The 22,505-nt window shown below is 38.2% G+C and overlaps 1 protein-coding gene across 1 annotated transcript in view; it reads right to left on the minus strand.

Annotated features, from left to right (window-relative positions):
- The window catches only part of LOC139139504 (sodium- and chloride-dependent GABA transporter 2-like), a 40,901-nt gene that overhangs the window by 16,283 nt on the left and 2,113 nt on the right, over positions 1-22,505 (minus strand). The window contains exons 2-4 of the mRNA XM_070708420.1: positions 1,322-1,453; positions 813-1,047; positions 118-250 (exon numbers count right to left, since the gene is read on the minus strand). Coding sequence (XP_070564521.1) covers positions 118-250; positions 813-1,047; positions 1,322-1,453 — 500 coding nt within the window. The remainder of the gene's footprint in view (positions 1-117; positions 251-812; positions 1,048-1,321; positions 1,454-22,505) is intronic.

Raw genomic sequence — 22,505 nt, forward strand, 5'->3', positions numbered from 1 at the left:
GACTTTCCAGGACCATTAACATTGTTGAAATTACTTGACATATCACAGAGTTTGCTATGACAATGCAACTCACTCTGTGGACTAAATAACAACAAGCATAATCACACAAACACTTACTCTGCCTGTAGACTTGACTCCTTTGAACACACAAAGATAGACCAAAATCCAAGCTACAATAAGAGCAATTGCCATTTCCCAGTTCACGGTTCCCATATCTTCAATACCATCAGACAACTTGAGAGCTTTTCTCCTACGATTCGAATGAGAAATACACACAGTGGCTGATCAGTAGTGGTAAGCAGTGATTACTTCCTTTATGACACATCTTACAAATCTTGCCCAAATAAAGATACGGCACCATTTCACAAGTGGTATAGCCACAAACTGATGACGTCAAATCACCGTACACAATACACAGTGCCATAATTACAAGGCGTCTGTGTTTTGTGTACGGAGATTTGACGTCATCAGTTTGTGGCTATACCACTTGTAAACTGGTGCCAAACATATTAACACAAAGCAATACCAGATGCAGAATTTGTCCTTGATATGTAACCTCGAAGTCACATATCAATAGCAGGCAAATTCAAAATGTGCATGCCATTATGATAGACACACTCATCAGAACTACTACTTCATGTGACATTACCAGTTGCCATCTTAGACTTAATTGCAGTGTTGTTCAGTGAATACAGAAGGGTCTGTTCAGCTCTCTGAGCTGAAAGCTGCCAAAGATCGTGACCCCCATGGTTCTGTAGGGGAGGAGGGGGGAAGGAAGAAAGAGGCAGACACTTGAATAGGGCAATACGTACTCCCAAAATTCAACGATGGATGGCACTGGTGATGTGATATTTGACGTTCCATTGGTATCGTTTCTGTTAAAAATATAATCATCAACGCAATTCTCAGTGTTCCAGGAGTTGCCACACGAGTTCCATGGAAGATCCGACGTGAAGGACAATGCCATGTAGTAGAGGGCCCAGGCTAAAATCACCACATAGTAGATGTTCAGCCATTGCACAATGATGGTGTTTGCAACACCAATACCTGTAAAGACAGACCAAATAGAAATTACATCGGCAAACCCATCTATCAGTTAGCACTAAAATGAATATTACATCTTCCATCTTAGTTTGTGAGTATTCAATAGTTAATCACATGGAACCAAATTTAAGTTATGGTTAACCTTTGCAAACAAATCATGTGCTTACAGATTCAAAGCTTGAACATCACTCCATGTGGGCTCTTTTGTAGTGAACTGTGAACAACGCCCTCTATGACCGTTTTGTCCATTTGACTGATATTGGAGGGGTTTCCTTACCTTGAAACAATGGACACAGACGCCATGCAGTGATGCCTCCTTGGCTCATGAACTGACCCAGGCCGACCTCAAGAATCAACAGGGGGGCTCCGGCACCCAGTAACATGATGAAGTAAGGAATGAGGAACGCTCCTGTAAGATGCAGAAAAAAGAGAACAATTTGAGTATATATTTCTCTCACTAAAATTTTTCACAAACATTGTCACACAGTGAGTATACAATCATGAAATGTGGAATATTCTAATCAGCGAGTCAGATTCTCTGAAGTCCTTTTCTGTCAGGCTGACAAACACACTGGGTTCATGCTAATTTAAGAGTTCAACATGACAATATCCACAGGGATATGTTTTTTATTTATTCATACGGAAGGGCACTCTTAGATACTGCAAGTGCAGATTAAATGGAGAAAAATGGTCCCGGTTTTCTTCCAGTGAACCTGAAACATGTCTGGGAACCTGTCAATCTCATACTTGCTGACAGTAACAAACCACTATCAGATACTGAAGATTTCTCAAGTCTGGACAACAATAGTCTCCCTATCAAATTTGCATGAATGATGTGATACCTTGCATGAGAGATAGCAATGTCTGCAGGAGAGATAGCAATGTCGTTCTTGTCAATAAAACCACATTTTACCACAATGGTTTCGCCAGCACATAAAGGTCCCACAAGATAGGACTATCACTGACATCCATCAAATGACAAAGAAAACATGAAGTTTGTATCATTGAAAAGATTAATGTTAAATATATAGACTAGCTTCAAGTACTAGTTGGAACACACGACCCCTTTTCAAAGGGGTTCAAGATCTTGCACAACTTTCTCCGCTAGCATTACATGTAGAAACCTATTTCATGAGAACATTTCTTCCCCTGGTGCTATCAATACCTGGCAAATTCTTATTTTGGCTATAGCAGTTATCAAATGTAGTTTAGAAAAAGCATGAAAAAAAAGAGATGGAAAAATAACCAGAACTGCCTGTGGTCATCTTTCAAGACTATCACTGCTGGGAAACAAATCTTTACTTTTTGTCAAACTGACACCAAATTTAGAATAGCTGCCACTAGCTTGTTGACACTGAAATTTTTCAAAAGCAATAACATGCAGCCATATCCAATTTCATTGTGCGAATAAAAATAACCATTTGGTAGGAGGGGGTATCAAAATAGAGTGTTCATTTCTGGTCAATTGTCATATCGCAAAACAAGAGAAAAATCAGCAAATACAGATTGTTCAAAACTGCTTGAAACTACCAAGAAAAATTTGATTTCAACCATTTGTATTCTACTCTAAGAACACACCCAAAAAGTACCCTTGGGGTTTGTTTCATGTACATAGCCTTGGAATTCACTTACAAATTTATAAATGACTCCGGACATCTCTCATAAAGTTATTGAAGCACATATGAAGTGACCTTCGCGACAAGACAGTTAAAAATGCCCTATGACATTTCCTTTGTTACTGAGCCAAACAACCAAGGATCAGTGCCTTCGCACAACAGATTCAGTTATCAATTACACTACGATCTTTATTTATGAGCAGGTAGGCAGTCATGCCATTTCAAACTACCATAAGAGAAAAGCATCAAAATCCCACAGCTAACCTTGCCAGAATCACACCACCACAGGAGAACAGTTTTAAAATGCAGGCAAAAACAGATGACATTTATAAATGGCTGTTGTGACCTAATGAGATAAAAACTGTTGACTCCATTTCACCTGTGATCCAACTTGACAACGTTCCCACGAGACCGAACTTTCCTGACAAAGCAAAATTTAGATTTCTTCCCTTCTAAATATAAAACATCACCTGATGTTCTGGCTTTGATGGGGGGAAATGTACCCTTACCAAATTTGCAATGTACTTTAGGGTCATTAACACCATTTCCAACCAGGAGGGGGTCGACATTGATGCATCATTCAAAATTATCTAAAAGGAAATTGTCTGGCACAATTAGAACCTTGTAGTTTCCTTTAAAAGGACCAACAAAAAATCAAATGCGTCATTTATTCTGATTGCTTTGTTTTTTTCACATTTCCTCATGCTTGGGTTACAACCTCTACCCCATCGACAACGCAGTCAAACAATGTCTTCTGAACCATTAGAGCATGACTTAAAACCCAAGGCCCATTGTAATAGCTTCTTCCAGCGTCTCATGACGCCCAATGACCTACCCTTAAGTTTTTTCAAAGAATGGCAACTACAACTTATTCTTGCAAACAACCTTTATCAGTAATTACTTAAAATTGCGCTCAAATTGACATCATTTTTCAATTGAATGCACTGAACAAAGTAACAATTACATGTGTATACCTAACCAGACTACACACAAGCTATGTAGATGTATTCAACCTGACTTTCACAACAATATACAAGTAGTATACAGTATATTTGAAGTCAAGCCTTTCTACTGTAACTTATCCCCGTTTTTGAGATCGTAAAGCAAACCTTGAATTTTCGCAGCCAATACAAGACCTTTGAAGCTTTTATCATTATCATATACATGAAGGAATGCCTGTTAACTTGAATGCCCAGGTTACTCTTTCAAGTCTTGTCTCACATCAAAATCGCACTTTCATAATTTTGGCAAGTTGGCCACTAGGGGTCATCAGCTGTGATTTTAGTAATTGCATCATCGACGAGCAATCCTATCACCTCTGATGTTTACCAGCTGTACAGAAACTTTCTAGAGCCAGAAAACATACTTTGCGCAGTTTGACACTGTGTTTGTTTAAATGTCTGACATAACCTTTTGTGGCCAACATCCTTGGCTTCTTTCATATGAACTTTTCAAGCTGTCAAAACTTGAAGTGAAGTATCTTTAGAACAGAAAACATATTTATTTCAAAGACTAATGATGTGTTTTTTCTCAAGCTTTATACTTGTGTCATCAGCTTTACTGCGTAAATGACTACTGTCCGAGTGTGTTTTTTTAACTATTTTAGTGGTGTAAAGAGTGCAGATTTTTCACAGAAGGCTGACAGGATGGGAATGAAATGCGAAAAGAAAGGAGCGGAAATTTAGAATGCATACTGTACATGTCTCTCAGGTGGGTGCAGCATACTAAATAGCCCGCTCTTCATTGGCATGTGCCTTTGGGGTTGTCAAGAGCGGCGATTTGTCGGATGCCACGATCCCAAAAGTTCAAGGTACACAGTATATTAACAGCATCTTAAATATCATTAACTATGTGACATGCATACCACGCAGTCTTTGTCAACCATACAAGACTGATACAGGCAATTATTGGGCCAGCTCAAAATATGCAATGTACAAGAGTATTAAAGTGCACTGATTGTTGGGGGCCAATTTGCTTTCAAGACAGTGTGCACGATGAGTAAAAATTGATGTGCCACTACTAACTTAAAAGTGTACACGCTCAAGAAAATTTTTACTGAGTACTGTTTTTGTGTAGGGCTGACTCAGAGACATTTCCAGAAATTTCTTTAGAACTTCTGTCAGGTAGCAAGCCAGAGGGCAGACTGTCCCCTGGACTGTCTCTCGACAAAGTTATGCAGAGAGAAAATGATGAAGATTCTGATTGGTTTCTGAAAGTGACTGATAATTATTATAACATAATAACATATTTTTATTGTAGTATGACTGCACTGCTACTGAGGTATCTGATAACTGATAAATATTTTCACTTAATATTCTTACTGCCAGATAACACAAATAATTTATCATGCCTATCTTTTTGGGAAGGGAAGATGGAAATCATTTTTGAAATTTCAATGTTCTCATTACAATAAATCTTACTATTTTAAATTGATAGAAAATCATTGATTTGGCTGATAAATGGTCATCTGGCCCACTCTGTGAACATCTCGTTGACACAGCTCTCATAGATAATTCATGTAGATTCTCAATTTGACCTCTAGTGAGGTCAAGGTTCAAGAATTGTATCTATTTAGGTGCATAGCATTTCAAACACGGTTGTTCAAGGGGCAAGGTCAATGTTATTTCAAGGCCATCAGTGTGTCATCTCTCTTTATAGATGATGCATTTGTGATAACGCCATTCCTACAGATATACTAGTGAAACATTACTGCAGTAGGTTGGCAGTCTTTAATGAGACTGATCATTAAATATTCCCTAAATATATTACTTTATCCATTTTTGCAAATTAAGGATTTTTTTCACTATTGTAACTGATTTATTACATCAACAAGCTAATCAGCCTATGCAGAGGAATCATCCAACCTGTCCAAAGAGGGATCAAGTCAGGAATTGTTTTGTTTGCAGTCCTACTCACAGCTTCTCAAAGGGAGTTTATAAGACACTGAGTATCTTATAGCCTGCAATTGTAGATTGTTTTCTGTCAGCTGCTCCAGTATAAGTTTTTTGAGGGTTGTTCAGAAAATATCAGAGCTTTATTGCGACTAATTTTCTCCCATCACTGCAAAATTAGAAGCTGTACAAACAACATCACACAATCATGAAAGAAAACATATATCTAGCCTTTCATGTTTCCCCGACTGAAAAAAAAAACATTTTATGCTTTCCAGGTTTTATTGCTCTTAAGGGAAAGGATATCACACATGTGTATCAACCACGGAATTTCATTAGAGTTACCAAACCTGCAGTAAAATATCACACTGTAAAGCACGCTAATCAAGCACAGGGCCCTGGTATGCGGACCACCTGTGCGGTATCACCGTATCTCTCATTACGACAGGAGAATATTACTCTTGTTACATCAGATGTATGGAACTGCTGGGAAAAAAAGCAAATTGACAAAATACCAGAGGTCACAGGATGCAGGTTATTGTGAAAGATTAATTCAATTCCTCAAGATTCAATTAAATGATCTGCTTTTCCTTTCACTGCCAACGTTGTGAATCACCTGCCAGGTAATATTGAAGGTCAGTCTCATTGTATGCAAATCTTACAAGTCAGCTGGTGTCTGGCTGAGATGGGGAAGGGGGACCTGGACCATGCAAAAGTTTTAGGAAAAAGGGTGGGTGGCATAAATTACTGTTGAAATGGTCATCCTGTAGGAGATTTCTGTCCTGGGTGAAAAAACTTGATTTAGATCATTTCTGTTTCTTTTGTTAGTTTCATAGAAATGTACGAAGATACACAAGAAAATGGCAGAAAGGGACAGTTCACCATTACAATACACACATAACTGGGCAACAACCTGTTGGAAAGTTTGTAAACAACACAAATGAAAGTTGTACAAAAGTTGGTAGGATCAAAAACATGGCAACACCACCAAAGGGAAGGAACAGTCTGCCGGACTTAGAAACGACCGAGAACATACTGTCTTGTTTCAATGGAGAAACCACATGTTGACATCACGTTCAAAGTAAAGTCAACAAATCAACTTAGACAAAACAAGTCCTGGGAACAAACAGGCAAACATCCTAGTAGAGCAGACGACAGTCACTCGAACTAAACTGCTTTGCATGCATGGGATGTTGCATTGTCAGGCCTGACACACTGTTATGTAATCTTTATGTCCCACCTCACTTTTACTAATCAATTATTGCCGGGCGTTGACCTGCCACAAAAAACAGGCGCCATCGCATGACACCTCCCCTGGACACCATAAAACACCTGCATATCTCTCTCTGAGGCATTTTGCATAACATCATATTTTTATTACCTGATGTCACTATCAACCACACAAACACCATTGTTTTACTACTAATGTTCAAGTCCAAATTCATACAAGTACATTCATGGCTTTATTATCCCTGCTTCGCATGCAAACCACTGCGCGTCCAGAGTGGAGTTTCATTCTCAAGTGCTGATCAATTTCTCTTTCAAGCACCAGCAAGACAAAGCAAAACTATGCGCATCTTCAGGAATGCAAGGAATGTTATCAAAGTGGCAGATGTTGGATCTTAAGAAAGAGAATGGATCCATGCTCAAGAGGTGCTTTCAGCAGCTATATAATTTAGTCTTGTAAGAGTATTTCTGATTGAGCCACTTCTTTTGATTTGTCATTGTCAGACCAATGAATGAATGTGTTCTAAGGTGTACTCCATCCAACATCTAAATGTATAAAAACAGTGGGTCAACCTTTCACAGGACACACAAACCGACCACCAATGCCTCCATCACATGACCTGCCACCCTTTGTAGATCTCAGAGTCTTGAATCAAGATTTCCACAGTATGAAATCAATGCAATGAATGCTAAAACTACTCAAGAACATTCTTGCCATTTTCACTTACAAGCAACAACTGAAGTATTCTTACAGAAACAGTGCAATGTCCTCAAGAACGCAACTGATTCTTACGAAAACATACATTCATCACTAGGGAACACATGTATACAGACAATTTACCCTGAAGCCAAAGAGACCTGGCTAATGTAAACTTGTCTGTGAACTTTAACTGAATATGGGAGTTCGTTGACTGCTCAATTTGCAGTGTAGGTCCACAATGCATTTCCCTACCTACTCTAATTCCCCAATATATGTACACACTTTTGAAAATTCAGCATTCCATTCCATTTCCTGTACAGCTTGCATCCCGTAATTCTGGCAAGAACTGTCTAAAATCTTGGAAAGAGCGAGTTTTTAGCCAGAAAGTTCAACTTGAATAGTGTCACGTTACCATGATGCACTGGGAGATCTGGGGATCCTAAAACATTCAAACACTTCAGCATGCTCCAGAGTTCTCCAGACAATCAGTGACATGGAACAAAGTGACACAGTATACGTTCAGAATTCTGTGACTCAAAAATACACCTGGTTGCCTGGGGAGGGTTTCTTTCAGTTTGAAAGCACACCAAATGTCCCGACATTTTAATTTCATAATCTTCTATATACAAAAGTACGACCACATTCTGAGGAATTTCAACAAGCTTTTCAACAAGTGAAGAGCAAATCCAACACAATTGATGCACACCTACATGTAAACCGTCAGCGTTTCATGCCTACTTTGTTTCACCCTTTAACAATGAAGACTATGCATCTATTGAGAGCAAAATGACCCAGTCATTTAAATGCAGGCTATATGATACATATGTCAATGAAGCGGTGAATACAGTACAAACAAGAATGCCTTTTTATGTCAACTTTGCAAGAAAACTGCCAAAAAATGTCATGAACATGTTTAAGTAACTCCCTTTTTAACTTTCCCCATTTTCAAGAAATTTGAGGATACAGAAAAGTACATCTTTCTAAACTAGTTCACATATCTTTGATATACAGTGTATATGTATATTTATAGATTACATATGTTATGTAGCAACAGCCAGATAGAAAGCACCCTTCAGTATGGGGTCAAACAGGTCTCAGAGCAGGTTCACTGGCCAGAATAGCTCAAAAGACGGCAAGTTTATTGTGAACCTACATGACAATTACACGACCACAATATATCTGCTGGACCTTGACAAATTCCAACAGCAAGCAATGTCTGATAGCTTCCAGACTTAGTCACACCAAACCATAAACTTTTTCCCAAAGTTTGATGATCTATGGGTAAAGGATGGACTGTTCTATTCATTCAGGACGTTGGGCTTGCCTCATTGACAAGACGTCCTTGACACTTTCAAAATTCAAAGCTTCATGCAGTTTGATCTCCAATCCTGTTGTACCTGATGGGGTTTCATTTTGGGTGTGACTGAACAATGTATCACTGCTATTGATCCTAGCTGGCAATGCTGCATTGTCAACCACAAAACACTATGTATAGCAATGCCGCATGCATGCATGCAGTTTCAGAGTTTCAGTAAGTGCACCAGAAGACAACAGAGCTACTCCACATAAGACCTAACCTTCTCTGTCCTAAGCCAACACGTCTTCATATACACAATTAAATTTCCTCCCTCCAAAATATCTGCCTACCAACATCCACCCCTCTCTTTAAACATCACCATTAGACATCTAGTAGGAATGCCAGCCATAAAATCGCTGCATGGCAATTCGATAATTAACATAGCTATGGCCATTGTGTTGTGCATTGGTCTCAATTTTTCCTCACAGTGGGCATTATAATTATTCACTGTGCGTCTCTCATACCTGCATCTGTCACAACAGCAGGTATGCTGTTTGGCTCAGTTCTTTTTTAGCAATGTTATATATTCATATGTACATTAGCTGGCTTGCTATTATTATTTACATCATTTATTTATATATTTTTTATTTGTATCTTCCTATCATACATGTTCTCATGCTGCATATAATTATTTCCGTATATGTCAGGTTACCAGATATGAATAAAATAAAATGGCCCCATTTGTCATTTTTCCGCTTACGCAGATCACAAATTTTGTGTGAAATTTAACTATTAGAATTCTTTCTCACAAGCTATGAATAGAGCCCAGACCATTACCAGCATGGCACTCTGATATATGATCTCGATGTCAGCAGAACAATTGATGATTAACTAATTCAATTAGTGAACAATTATGCTGACAATAGCCTGTATTGTATTTCAACTGGTGCTATTTTTCACTGGAATGATTTCAACTTAATTACTTGCATGCTCATGAATATTATGATATGATACGATTTCGAAGAAATTTTTTGCTCTAAGTCTAAATGTTTGCATTCTTCAACCCCTTCAGTCATTCTCTATATTTTCCATACCAATTTCATTACATCTGTAAGCCATAGGTCAAATTATCTTTCAGGATTCTCCAAAATTCTGACCTTTTCCCCCAAACTCAGTATTATTACTTGTCTGAACATGGTAGCCTTACACATGCACTCTTCATTGGCATTTCAGTAAAAGATGTACTGTGTATCAAAAACCAACAGTGGTGCCAACCACTTCAGAATCCCAAACACCAATCCCTGACATGTGACATATCTTTACTGCCAAGTCTCAATGCCAAAATCAACAATGTCAGACACTGCATTCCACCTGAGTGTTGATTAACTACTGTACCTATCTTTCATAAAGTATATAGGCCTGGCCTATCTGTCTCTTATCTTAACTACTCTCAAAGGTAATGATCTACTTGACCAAAACCCATCGAACTGATATTCACTGCCTACTGATGTTGTTTGGTATCAGCCTTAGCACACACTGTATCTTAACCCTTTGAGTCCAGTAATTTTTCCCGACAAAATTTTCATGCAACATTTTACTAAATTTGAAGAATTTTTCAGCGATTTTTTGATAATTTTGGACCAAAAGGATGTAACTTTTCATTGGCATGAATTTTTGATCAAAATTTTTGGGAAAATCTGAAAAAAAATATTGTAACTAAAAAATTTTCGGCAATATTTTTTTAAGGGCAACAAAAATTGACTTTAGCACTCAAAGGGTTAAAGGGGAAGTTCTCAATCCCTGGTTCTTGAATTAGTGGCTGTATACATTGACTGGTTTATGTGATTTTAGTCCTTTGCTCTCCTTCGAAAGTTGTGCCCAGATAGTCAATTTGCTAAGGGATAAAAGATGATAAAGAACCTAAACTTTTATTAGCTTTGCACACATTTTTTCGATCACCAGACACCTGTAGACACTGCATGTATATTTCAACATAAAACCAGTACCTCTACTAGTGACCATGGTAACAAACAGGTCAAATTTCTGAACACTAATAGCTGCTCTTCCAAATATTTTCAAGGGTTTTCTAACTTCATCAAATGAAAAATTTCACCACAAAGACGATAGTACCGGTAGAAAAGGTTTTACTGTGTCCTTCGGCAGAATTACAGCTATTGCAACTGTCTCCACACCTTAACATGAGGTAAACGCCCAGTATTATCATATCAGTCAAGAGCTCTGATTGGTTTAATTATCAACAAACAGGCCTTGTACACCAATCAGAAGTTCGGTCTCATAATTGTCTGACCTCTAACTACGTACTGCCGCTTGTTTACAAAAAGAGATGGAAAAAAGATCCAATATAGTAAAGATCTCCTTTGGGTGTTCAAATACACAATTTGTAACTGAACACAGAAAATACAAGAACAATAACTGACAGAAATACATTGAACAACAAGATTGATGGTGAATACTTCGTGCGGTCTTTACCAGCTCGAAAACTTACTGATAGATTCTTTTTCACGATAATTTGAAACTACGGAGAAGGAATTTGTCTTTAGTTTTGGGTTCATCATATGACAAATGTCCCCATGAATTTAAAGCCAGGGAACTGCTCACAATTTCAAATTCCTCAGTAAGTTTAGTTCGACTTCAGCCATAAATAAAAACAAGGTCAGCGGAGACGAGGCTTGACAAAAACGAAATTGCCGGTGAAAACACTCAACTTCTTTTGTCATGTAAATATCATTACCTTGTGAGCAACTCCATAACAATGGATGGTTATGGGCTATGTCTGTCCTGAATTCAATAACCTTTTCCCACTCTCACATTGTCTCTGTCCCCAATTCAATACCCCTACTCATTCTCACCGCAGTATTGCGTATTTTGCTGTTACACAATTTACAGTTGGCCATTTCCCTGCCACCGCATGTAAACAAGTCTGAATTTTTCTATTTTTCAATAAACTTTTTCTAATCAATGAAGAGGGGAAGGGGTGCAGTGGGGTGTGGGTGTACACACCTTGTGTGAACTCAAAAACTTTCCCAGCCCACCTTTCAATGTAAAATTGTGTTCTACATATTTTAAGAAATTTATTAACATTCTTACATGTGAATAATCTTGCACACAGAAAAAAAAATTCTATGAATAAGTTAAAGACTTTTTGGAGATCAATGAAGCAGCAATAACCACAGACCTCTACTGACTTCAGAGTAAATGTTTGCAAAACATGGCCACACAGGAATGAAAAAACTTCTAATTTCGTACACTGCGCCATGCATTTCATTCGCCAGATGGATGCATATTATAAATATGGGGGGAAAAGCAGGTTAGAAGTGCATGTGACCGGAAGGAAACACTGTTATTGATAAAAAAATTTGTTAAGGAACATGTGTGCCACTTTTCAATTGTCAGATTATGTTGCAACAGAAAGGGGTTGGGCACTAATAAGAGCTACTGTGGCAGACGGCTTGCAACCAAGCTATTGGGAAGTTTGTAAAGGGTTACATCAACATCAGTCTCTCATACAGTTCTCATTTTTGTCAAAAACCTTTCAAATTTGTAAAGCTTTGCCAAAACACTGCATTAATAAGCCACGGGCAAAAAAAGAACAGACATACAAAAGCTGCACAGAAAAACAAGTTTTAGAATGCAAAACATCATATATTGATTTTGCCATTCAATTGGCAGCATGCTGCCACTAGCTTTGATCAACACAAACTGATTGCTAGGTTTGTTTTCTCTGTGGGCTTGGGGCTTTCACTTTCTCATAACGTTTACCCAACCCTGTCGGTAAAGGAAAGTTTTGTTGAATAGGATCAATTTTTGCGTACCCTGGATACCTGATACAAGTTACGGTTAAGGTAGAAAGTGCCTGGCACAGATATGCAGACAACAATACTTGTTTGGACAACCCTCTTGTGGCAGCTTGTTTTGAAGCTCATGAAGTAAACAGTCACGCAAGCTCATTTTTGTGAAAATCCAAAATTTTTATATTAAATTACATTTTTCCCCATTAAATTAAGACAGATGGCAACCTTATTAAATTCCAAGAGTCTGTAAATGTTCTAAAATTTTGCATGATGTTTCACGATTTTTTAATTTGAAAGGGATGGATTCAGAGTTTCCCTACAGAATGTTCAAGCAAAAGTTTCTTCCACTTTTGAGCCACATAATACCACGAGTTGTCAAAGTTTGTGGTGGTCACCTGAATTCCCTTATGATAAAGACAGATATTGTTTTTGAAAACCATCAAGACACATAATCATACATGACCGAGCATTTCACAATTGTTGAATACGCAGCTTCCGATATATACAAATTCTTGCAAAAAGTCTTCATGCGTTTCAACATACATGAAGTTGCAAACTGGTCCACCCTATCCAAGATTTACATGTAGGTAGCAGCATATTAGGACAGTTTAGAATATATGAGCCATGTCCCAAAAACTGTCTTCAGGTTATGGTGTTATTCATTCTGGAATCAAATCATTTTGAAATTGGCATTCATGTGTTTAGATCAGCCCCCATAATTGGCAAACATTTGTTTGGAAACACAGGTCCTAGGTCCCAGGGTACTAAAATACACAAGTTTGCACAGGTAAATTTCAATGGTGCACTCCATCCACATTCTTTTTCAACAGCGAAATACCAATCTCCGGTGCCCATCCCACTGAAGATGACCTAGCTCTGCTGTAATTATAATACACACTGTACTACACACCTTACACATTCTTTTTCAACAGTGACCCAGAATACCAACTTGAAGTGCCCATTCCACAAACAATCACCCAGCTCTGCTCTGCTGAATCCCCCACCCCTCCCCAACCCCCTCCATAGCAATGCAAGACTTGTCTCAAGGACCCTGTGTAAGCATATCGAGTTTCCAGCACTGACGACATTACTGCCTATACCACAGTGGAAATGGATTTCAAGAAAGATTTTTGGCATACTACAACCAGGGTGTTATACACTCTGCTTCAGATAAGCCATTTCCTTCACTTTCACTAGACACGCTGCAACCCCTCCTTGTTTTGTAATTCAAAAGGTCCACTACCATATCCTGAGCCAGCAAGAGAAATATTAGATTGTAATCCGGAGTGTTTGAAGGTTGGCACTTGTCCATTAAAACACACACCACACAAAAACCCTTCACTAATCTGACATTACAGTGTATTTTGAAAAGCTGTCCTTGATCTGTTGATCTTTTTCTTTCAGAATATCTCATTTTTTAGAAAAGAAAACTGCCCATCACACTTGTAAAGATTAAAATCTAGTATCCGGAAATCATTTCCAAAATCTGACCTGACGTTTATTTCACTCATAGCACTAATTAACGTAATTAATTACAAAGGACGGGAGTGTCTGTTATAGCTTTTTTTTATCAACAACCTTGACCTGTCAATCAGCGCTTCCAATTAAGGTCAACTTTTCAACACGCTCCCTAGGCCACTTGATGCTCTGCCAAACCCATTCAAACTGCCTGATCAAGGTAACAAACTCTGATTGGGTGGATCTGGTCATCTGACCCAATCAGAGCCATTCTATTGGTTGTACCGGCAAATCTGATAGTCCACGGCTGTTACGCACACTGAATGAAAATAAAAGGTAAAGAGTTGCTTGGTTTGTGTGTATCAAAAGTACCGACCTACAAAATTGCAAAGCATGGCAAGGTTCCAATTGATCATGGACCAAGTCAAGGGGAGCGTGACCTCAAATTCTCAATGGTCATACCAGCCTACGAAGGTTTTCGTCCATCCACGTCAACAGAGCAAAATTTCTCCTGCACCAACTTAAACTGATGCATCAATCAAATCGGTGACAGCTACCTGTTCATCTGTTACAGTTAACAATGCACACTAAACTTTTGTCCAAATTCTCACCGAAATCTTGAAAATTTTGAACTTTATGTACAAAAATGTTTTCTTTGTTATGTCTTCCTAATAATTCCAGCCCCTATTGAGTTTCACAAAACAAGAGAACCACCAAAGTGCAATGTTTTCCATACTTTTGAAAATCAAAAACTCACAAACAAGCTGGTCTGAAATTTCTTCTTTTGATAAACGAGCGGATGTTTTCTGATCGTAAGTGCCTTGTCATTATTGGTATGTCCCTTGTTGTTGTGTAGCACTCACAGCTGTAGACTGTCACTGTATTATTGTTTCATGCAGTAATATTATCGAACCCGGTCATGGGTTTATTGACCTTCAAAAAGCCAGCTGCCACAGTTAAGCCTGATTTGACCCACTCAAGGTTTTCATTGAAATCCTCAGATCTTCCAAAAATATTTTTAATTCTCATATCATCAGCTGTTTTGATCATAAATACATACTCTTGTGAATATATAATGTATTCATATTAGTGAGCATGGCCTCCTTTGACCTTACGAAAAGGTCACGAACTTTCGTTGTGTTGACAAATTATGTTGTGTGTGGCTGAGTTGACATCAGTAGAAATCATGAAAGCACTCTTATTACTACATCTGTGCTGTCGGTTCTTGTCACTGCTACACGAGGGCTGATCAAAAACATCGTTTTGCAGCTGTCGCACATGCAATGTTGTAAACAGCAGAATTGACATGCAAATTATCAGTGCATCATGGGAAGGAACGGGCGTTCCAAATCGGCCTGAGTCACGTTTGGGATAACAATGCAACCATATCACCAAGATACGAAGAAGCAAACACTTTCTACGGAATATCCAAGGAATAAATTGGAAAGGGTGAATCATTTTTGGACATTCAAGGAGCAAATGACTCATCATTTTTCAATGACTAAGGATCTGCCAAAGTCATTAACCTGAAATCTATTAATCCTGAAATGTTCTTCTCCTGATAAAATTTAACATGTTTTACCCTTTCACCACCATGGTTTGGTCCAAACTAATTGTTGTCAGTGGTGAATGTAGATCAATTCACAGCAAATCAGGGGTGAACAAAGATTAACTCCCCGTACACCAGCCTTGGAATATTCTCTTGTTTTTCAATCTAGGACGGATAGACCTACATTGATGTGCTGAGAAATGGAGATGAGGGGTTTTTTGTAGCTGCTAGGCCATTCATAGCTATCTTGTTTCATCTTCCCTTACAATGTGATCACTTCACAAGTAAACCTATACCCATATGGTTGTCACGGACTACAACTCTGAAACAATTTTGGGTCTCAGTTGGCTGGTTCAGAAGCAGCACTTTTGGCCAACACAGTGCCATTTGCAATAAATAATTCCAAACTGTTCTGCATGCATAAACACTCAGGTTGTTCTTTCACTAAAAAAACTTTATAAAGCTGCACTTCTTTCGTACCGACGGAGTGTTTAAACAAGGATCATATAACCTGTGCACTTCGGCCCAGCTTTGGAAGATAAAATTTATGACAGCTACTAAATTATCATCTTTCCATGCCATGGCGTGACGTGCGTATCTCTGTTAGAATCATGGCTACTTTCATGCACGCCATTGTGAAGTTTATCAATTCAGTCAAGTCTCTGACATTTTATAAACATCAAATGACAAAATGAAGTTGTAAACTTGATAAATTTGACAACAACGCGAGTTAATATACTTTATTTTCAACAAGACTGGTCGCTGTCCTTATGATAAGAGCAAAAGCTTTACTTTTGTTTCCGCACATGATTATTCATGCGTGACCTTGCAGTTTTCTTGGCATTTCATGAACAATGTATTTCATATTTTCATTGGCTACAAAACACTGCTGCTGCAAAACATTACCTTACATCGTACATCAACAACGTCAGCTTTCAGAAAAAATGGCACATTTGCAAACTTCAAATTCTCTGAGTTTTCAGTCACTAAATTCTTTATTTGAAAGGGCATTTCCTAGGTGAAAGGCTCTACATCTTCAAGGTTTCTTAAAGCTTGTTTAAGTTTCAAATATCTTTAAGAATACGGCAGATGCCCATAAAAATAGCGCCAATGGCACTTGATCACAACTGGCACATTGTGAAACTACTCTATCTCTGGGTACACCTGTACATGAAATACTGAATGGGTAGGTGCTGCGGTTTGGAGTTTGTCAGTAATGCACACAGAAAACAAAGTACCGAAGTAGCGGATTCCAGCCATTTTCAAACCACACTGTTTGTCAGTGGGGTAAGCAATATTCGCACAAATCACATTTCCAGGCTAATAGACTATGTTTTACGAAATCACACGTCCTTATTACAAAATAAAACGATCTTTGTCTTTAAATCAATGCGCGCAGTAAACAGGTCCAGCAGCTAGTTATGTCATCAAGTCTGTAATGTTAAGGGTCATAACAAATGTGAGAAATCTAAAACATTAAATATGTTGTTTTTTATCAATTTTATTACCAAAAGCGCATGAAAATCTCTGATACTTTGAATCAGCCATCCTGCATATTTGTAACATTCATCAAAACCTCATTTCTGTTCCACAACTCATTAAATAGTCCACAATGCAGGATTGGTGTTCATTCCAAAACTACATATATGAAAGACCCCTAAAATCAATTAGTTAAAGGGGGGTTAGAAATTTCCAAAAACTATCTAACCGCTGCTCCGTTTGGCTCCATTTTTCAGAATCGGAACCTTGGAATTAGTCTGAATATCTCTACCAAATATCAATGCAGTCTGTTCAGCGGTTTTTGACTTTTTGTCATTTACGGAAATGGACACTGTCCACCACCGTTGAAGCTAACCCTATATCACAACTTCCAGATGTGATAATGACCTATGGTCATTATGTTAAAAATACCGCCAATGGCGCTTGGACATAATGACCGCCTAGTATTATCGGCATTTATCAACAACCACACTCACTGTGAATTAGACAGACCACGAAGTCAATGAGCAACATATAGCTGAAAGACTATTTTTCACATTGCGATTTTAAGCTCATTTTTATGAGAAAAAAGACATGTATATGTATATGGAGAAAAAGCAGAAGACATATTTGTAAATTGTTGTTATTAGTGACAATTATATATGCATCTCTTGAAATTTTGTGGTTATAAGGTATAACAGTAGTGTAAGAATAATGAGGTATGAATAAGTTAGTAAAGCTAAGTTGACAGTAATTAAGATTACAAAATTATACACTAAGCTGGGGAAATCTGATTGAAATAAATGTTGAAAAGTAGCAAAGTCATGGTCATCTTTTGTCTAATACCTTGTGTAAGTTCTTGAACTTTACATAAATCGTGCTATAGATTTGTTGCTAATGGGCAATAACTGTGTTTCAGATCATTTGAGAGCAATCTATCCATGACAGGTTTAAATTGTAATATACTTCTATTTAAAGGAGAGAAACTTCTCAAATAATTTTTTTCCCTGTAATTTGCTGTGAGAACACATGGACAGATGCTCAGGACTCTATGCTGGTGCTACCTTGATAACTAACCTACAACTTGTAACGTCATTGTCTAACCTGTTCACCCCAATTTCCTGTAGACAGGTCCACACTCTCCATTGATAACAATGGGTTTGGGCCATACCATTGTAGTGAAAGACTGTAACATGTGAGGTTGTGGATACTTAATCTCTGGAATGTCAAAGTCTGTATATTGACTCAAGGATGTTTACTTAACAAATGCCTAGGGTCATCTCAAAAGTGAGAATCTAAACTATGAAATATGTTTTTTTTAATGCTTTTGATGCCCAAAAGACCATAGAAATCTCTTATACTTCGAATCAGCCATCCTGCATATTTCTAACATTCATCAAAACCTCATTTCTGTTCAACAACTCATAAAACAGTCCACAATGCAGGATTGGTGTACATTCTAAAACTACATATATGAAAGACCCCTAAAATCAATTAGATAAAAAGGGGGGTTAGAAATTTCCCAAAACTATCTAACCGGCGCTCCGTTTGGCTCCATTTTTCGGAATTGGAACCTTGAACCAGTCTATGTATCGGTATCAAATATCAACGCAGTCTGTTCAGCAGTTTTTGACTTTTTGTCGTTTACGGAAATGGACGACATCAAACACCGGTTGAAACCACCTCTATATCACAACTTCCAGTTGTGATAAAAAGTATGCCTACCATCAAGCTATGACGACTACATATTGGCAAAAATCTGAATTGGCAACACAACTGGAATATTTTCAGAATCTTATCGACAAACTTTTTAATTTTTCATCTGCAACTACATTTTTACCTGCAATCTTGTATACTACTATCTGAGCAAATGTAAATGTCAGGATAAATATGTATGACTGGATTACTGGAGTTATGATGAAACACACCAACAAACAAATCAAAGAATTTGCTCAAGCTCAATGTACACTTAGGGGTGATTTCTGGATTTACAGATGAAGAATTCATGAAATTTTCTCTCAGAGTTAAAGCAGGCAGTACAATATGAAAATTTCTCCTGACAATAAGACCATCAAGCTCATGAGTTGTTGAGTGACAAAAGCCAAAACCTGTAAAGCATTTTAAGATTTGGTCAGCACAGAAGACCGTTGAATCACCACACTTTGTCATCATCTGAGCAAGCAAATACACTAGGACAGAACCATCATCATCATCATCATCGTGTTTGGGATGAAGAGGAAAATGCTTATCTCGTAATGGACTCAAATCAAGTAATTGCTCGATACCGCTTGAAACCTGGGTACTCTTCCAACTTTTTTCTGATTTCTGAAATGTGCATCGATGTAGCAATTTCCTTGAAATTTTCTGAAACTTGCTCTTGTTGACCAATGTGTCAAATTAACTTTGGGGCAACATACCCAGAGGTAGATGAACATTTTACGCCATGTAGCAGAAAGAAGATCACAATCACTTGACCAGACTCATCCTCCTATCTTATCTGAAAGACTACAAACCGATTAAGATAGGCAAGGTGCACCATCTCTTAGTGTTCATGAAGGAACATCCTCATTGCACAGAGATACAATTCTTATCATCTGTTGATATTTTGGGATTACCGATTAAGGACATACAACTGTCTAGATCTATTAACATAGCAGTCAATCGCACAAACTTGGAAATCTATGTAAACTCTAGAAGTTGGCTTGTTGTCAGGTATTGATTATATTGGATAAACCCACGTGCTCATGGTAAATAAAACATGTTTGTATCAACTTTGACATACAATGCAATGTTCTTGTTGTCTGCTTGGTCACAAAAACATAATTCTCTGCATTGAATTTGCTTGGTGACCAGCAAAAGGGGCCATGAGGAAATTTTTTCCAAATGTGATTTTCGCCAATTATATTGTGATACTGATTGTCTAGCCACTGCTTGTTTAAATCACAGGGCTTCAACGCTTATTGAATATTGTTCATGTAAAATTAATCATTCTGCCAGAAATGTTTTTTGAAACAATACAGTCGCCCACCAAGCACTCACAAAACTGCAATGTGGAAGTATTCGACACTTATCATGCAGCACTTTTCAAAACTATTTTGAAAATCAACGTAAGTACAGGCTGCTATGACACACACTTCCGAGTAAGCCAGTTTCAAAAACTCTGTTATTACACTTCTAAAACAGCGACTTTTTCAAAAGGGGAGACAGAGCCCCCTCCCCGCCACCCTCAGTTTTTGTACTGACATTAATGATTTTGATGCAGACCTTGTGCTGATGGAAAGGAGGGACAGAGGGTGACTATATACCAAGCTGGGCTTGGGGGAAGATGATTGGAAATTTAAGTTACTGACACCCCCCCCCCATCCCAAAATTAGTGTGACAGGTGCTTAAAGTTTAACTGATATACAACAATGCATACAGATGGAAATGTTCTGAGGTAAGTAGAAATGGTTAAAATTAGAACTGGATCAGCCGAATTGAATTTTGAAGATCTTTGTTGATAAATATGTCAGTTTTCAGCTGTTTTCCGGGTCAACTGATTAAGCTCCAACCTTGAGCTGGCCTACGAATTACAAGACCAAGCGCTTCACTTCCCCAACAGCTCAACAAAATTATTCTTTTGAATCGGGTACTTCATGTTCCGTAGTTTTCCTTGTCTTTTGAACCAGATTTCATGTTCTTGTAACATCAACTGAAGGCAGCTCTGCTGGCTTTCAGACTTTTTGGAACTTTTCAAGATCAAACACAGAAGAATTTCAGTTTGTCATTTCCTGGGATAAAGTTGGAATGCAACAGGAAGACAGTGTGAACCCGTGTCAGATTGACATATTTGGAGTCAAAATGGATGAGGAACAAGAGACGCCAAATCGACAACTAATCCGTAATACATGTTAACGCCATAAAAATATGGCAAGCACACCTTAAGAAGACAGTTCCACTTTGCTGTAATTGAAATTGAAAGAACAAGAACATTAGTGTTCCCAAATCGCACCATATTCTGTACAAGCAGTATATTGCAAGGTGCATTTTTTCCCTCAAAAGGTTGGAAGTGGCAGGAAAAACGCATACTTTTGTTGGAATGACACCAACAGGTCACTAGGGCCAAACCCTAGCTATTCACCTATATGGCAACACTGACAAGCCCTATTTTCAGTACACAATTATTTTTTTTTGTCAATTTACAGGTTTCTATGAAGCCCTTTACGAGAAAACTTCACACAGCACTGACAATTAATCCACTGTTCTGGAGACAGGTGGACAATTAAAGTACGCTGTCAGAGTTCACGTTGGAAATTTCCACTTTTCGTGGGTTTACTGTTTGACAAGAAATCAAACATGCCTGGACAATCTTATCTGGACTGTTTGGCTTCTTGTAGACTTATAGATACCTTGTCACTTATGTCAACCTGGATTCTCCTATTTTTGTTACACAAAAGCCCTTACCAGCAAGGACACGGAGATAGGGTATGTGAAATGCCCGATAAGATTATACCAGCAGTTGTCATGCCAGTGAAATAAACTGATCAAAAATCTTCACTGGAGATCAAGACATGTGCAGTGGAGGTAGGGGAAACCTGTGAGCCTGAAAGTTTGCAGTGAGGGAATAGCCAGACACCCCTCTGAATGTTTGGTTGAAACCAGAGTTGTAAGTTTGACAGGCAGACCTGTTTCAAACATACATCTTACCAAAAATGAGTGATCATGTTTGATTAGGGGACTCTATCATTTCTGTAAAGAGAATTTAATAGAAATTCAGCCCAATTTTCTCTCATGTTCACAGCTCTTTTACATTTTATGAGTGCAGAAGTGCCTCTCTTCTCATTGGCCACTGATTTACAATGCTCATAAATGATTATATAGAAATACGGACATTTGCGCGCCATTTTCTAACAAAAAACAAGAAGTATGGCGCTTGACTTTTGTGGTTTCACCACGGCCTGTACATAAGCAGTGCAGTTTTGGATATGAAGAAACAAGCAGCACAATAAACCAAAGAGTGCATGAAAACAAGCATTTTTGAATACCTGGAACTAGCTCCCTAACTTGGCAAATTTGTGTACACAGTTCAGACCTAGCAAATAGACAGCAATATGGCTTCCTGAAAACTTACACTATATTATCGATAAAGTTATGTGGCCCTGCACAGATGATGTGGGCGTTACATTCTCTATGGCCTTCAATTTTCACACAAGTTAGTCCAGATATGCATGAATAAACCCGAGTGACATTTACAGCAGATTCTCCCATGACCCAGGGTCCTTTCCTAACAATGCCAGACCTCATCGCCATTACTCGTAACCTCAACAAAACACAAAAACCTTGACGCAGTAATACTGACAGCCTTTACATGCAAATAAGAGGCATATTTGAGAGAGCCCATTTGCAAACAAGTACACACACACACAGGCCAGTAAAAGCATTCCCAGTTACAC

Source organism: Ptychodera flava, chromosome 1, assembly GCF_041260155.1.
Source record: "Ptychodera flava strain L36383 chromosome 1, AS_Pfla_20210202, whole genome shotgun sequence".
In the NCBI taxonomy this organism is placed as follows: Eukaryota; Metazoa; Hemichordata; class Enteropneusta; family Ptychoderidae; genus Ptychodera; species Ptychodera flava.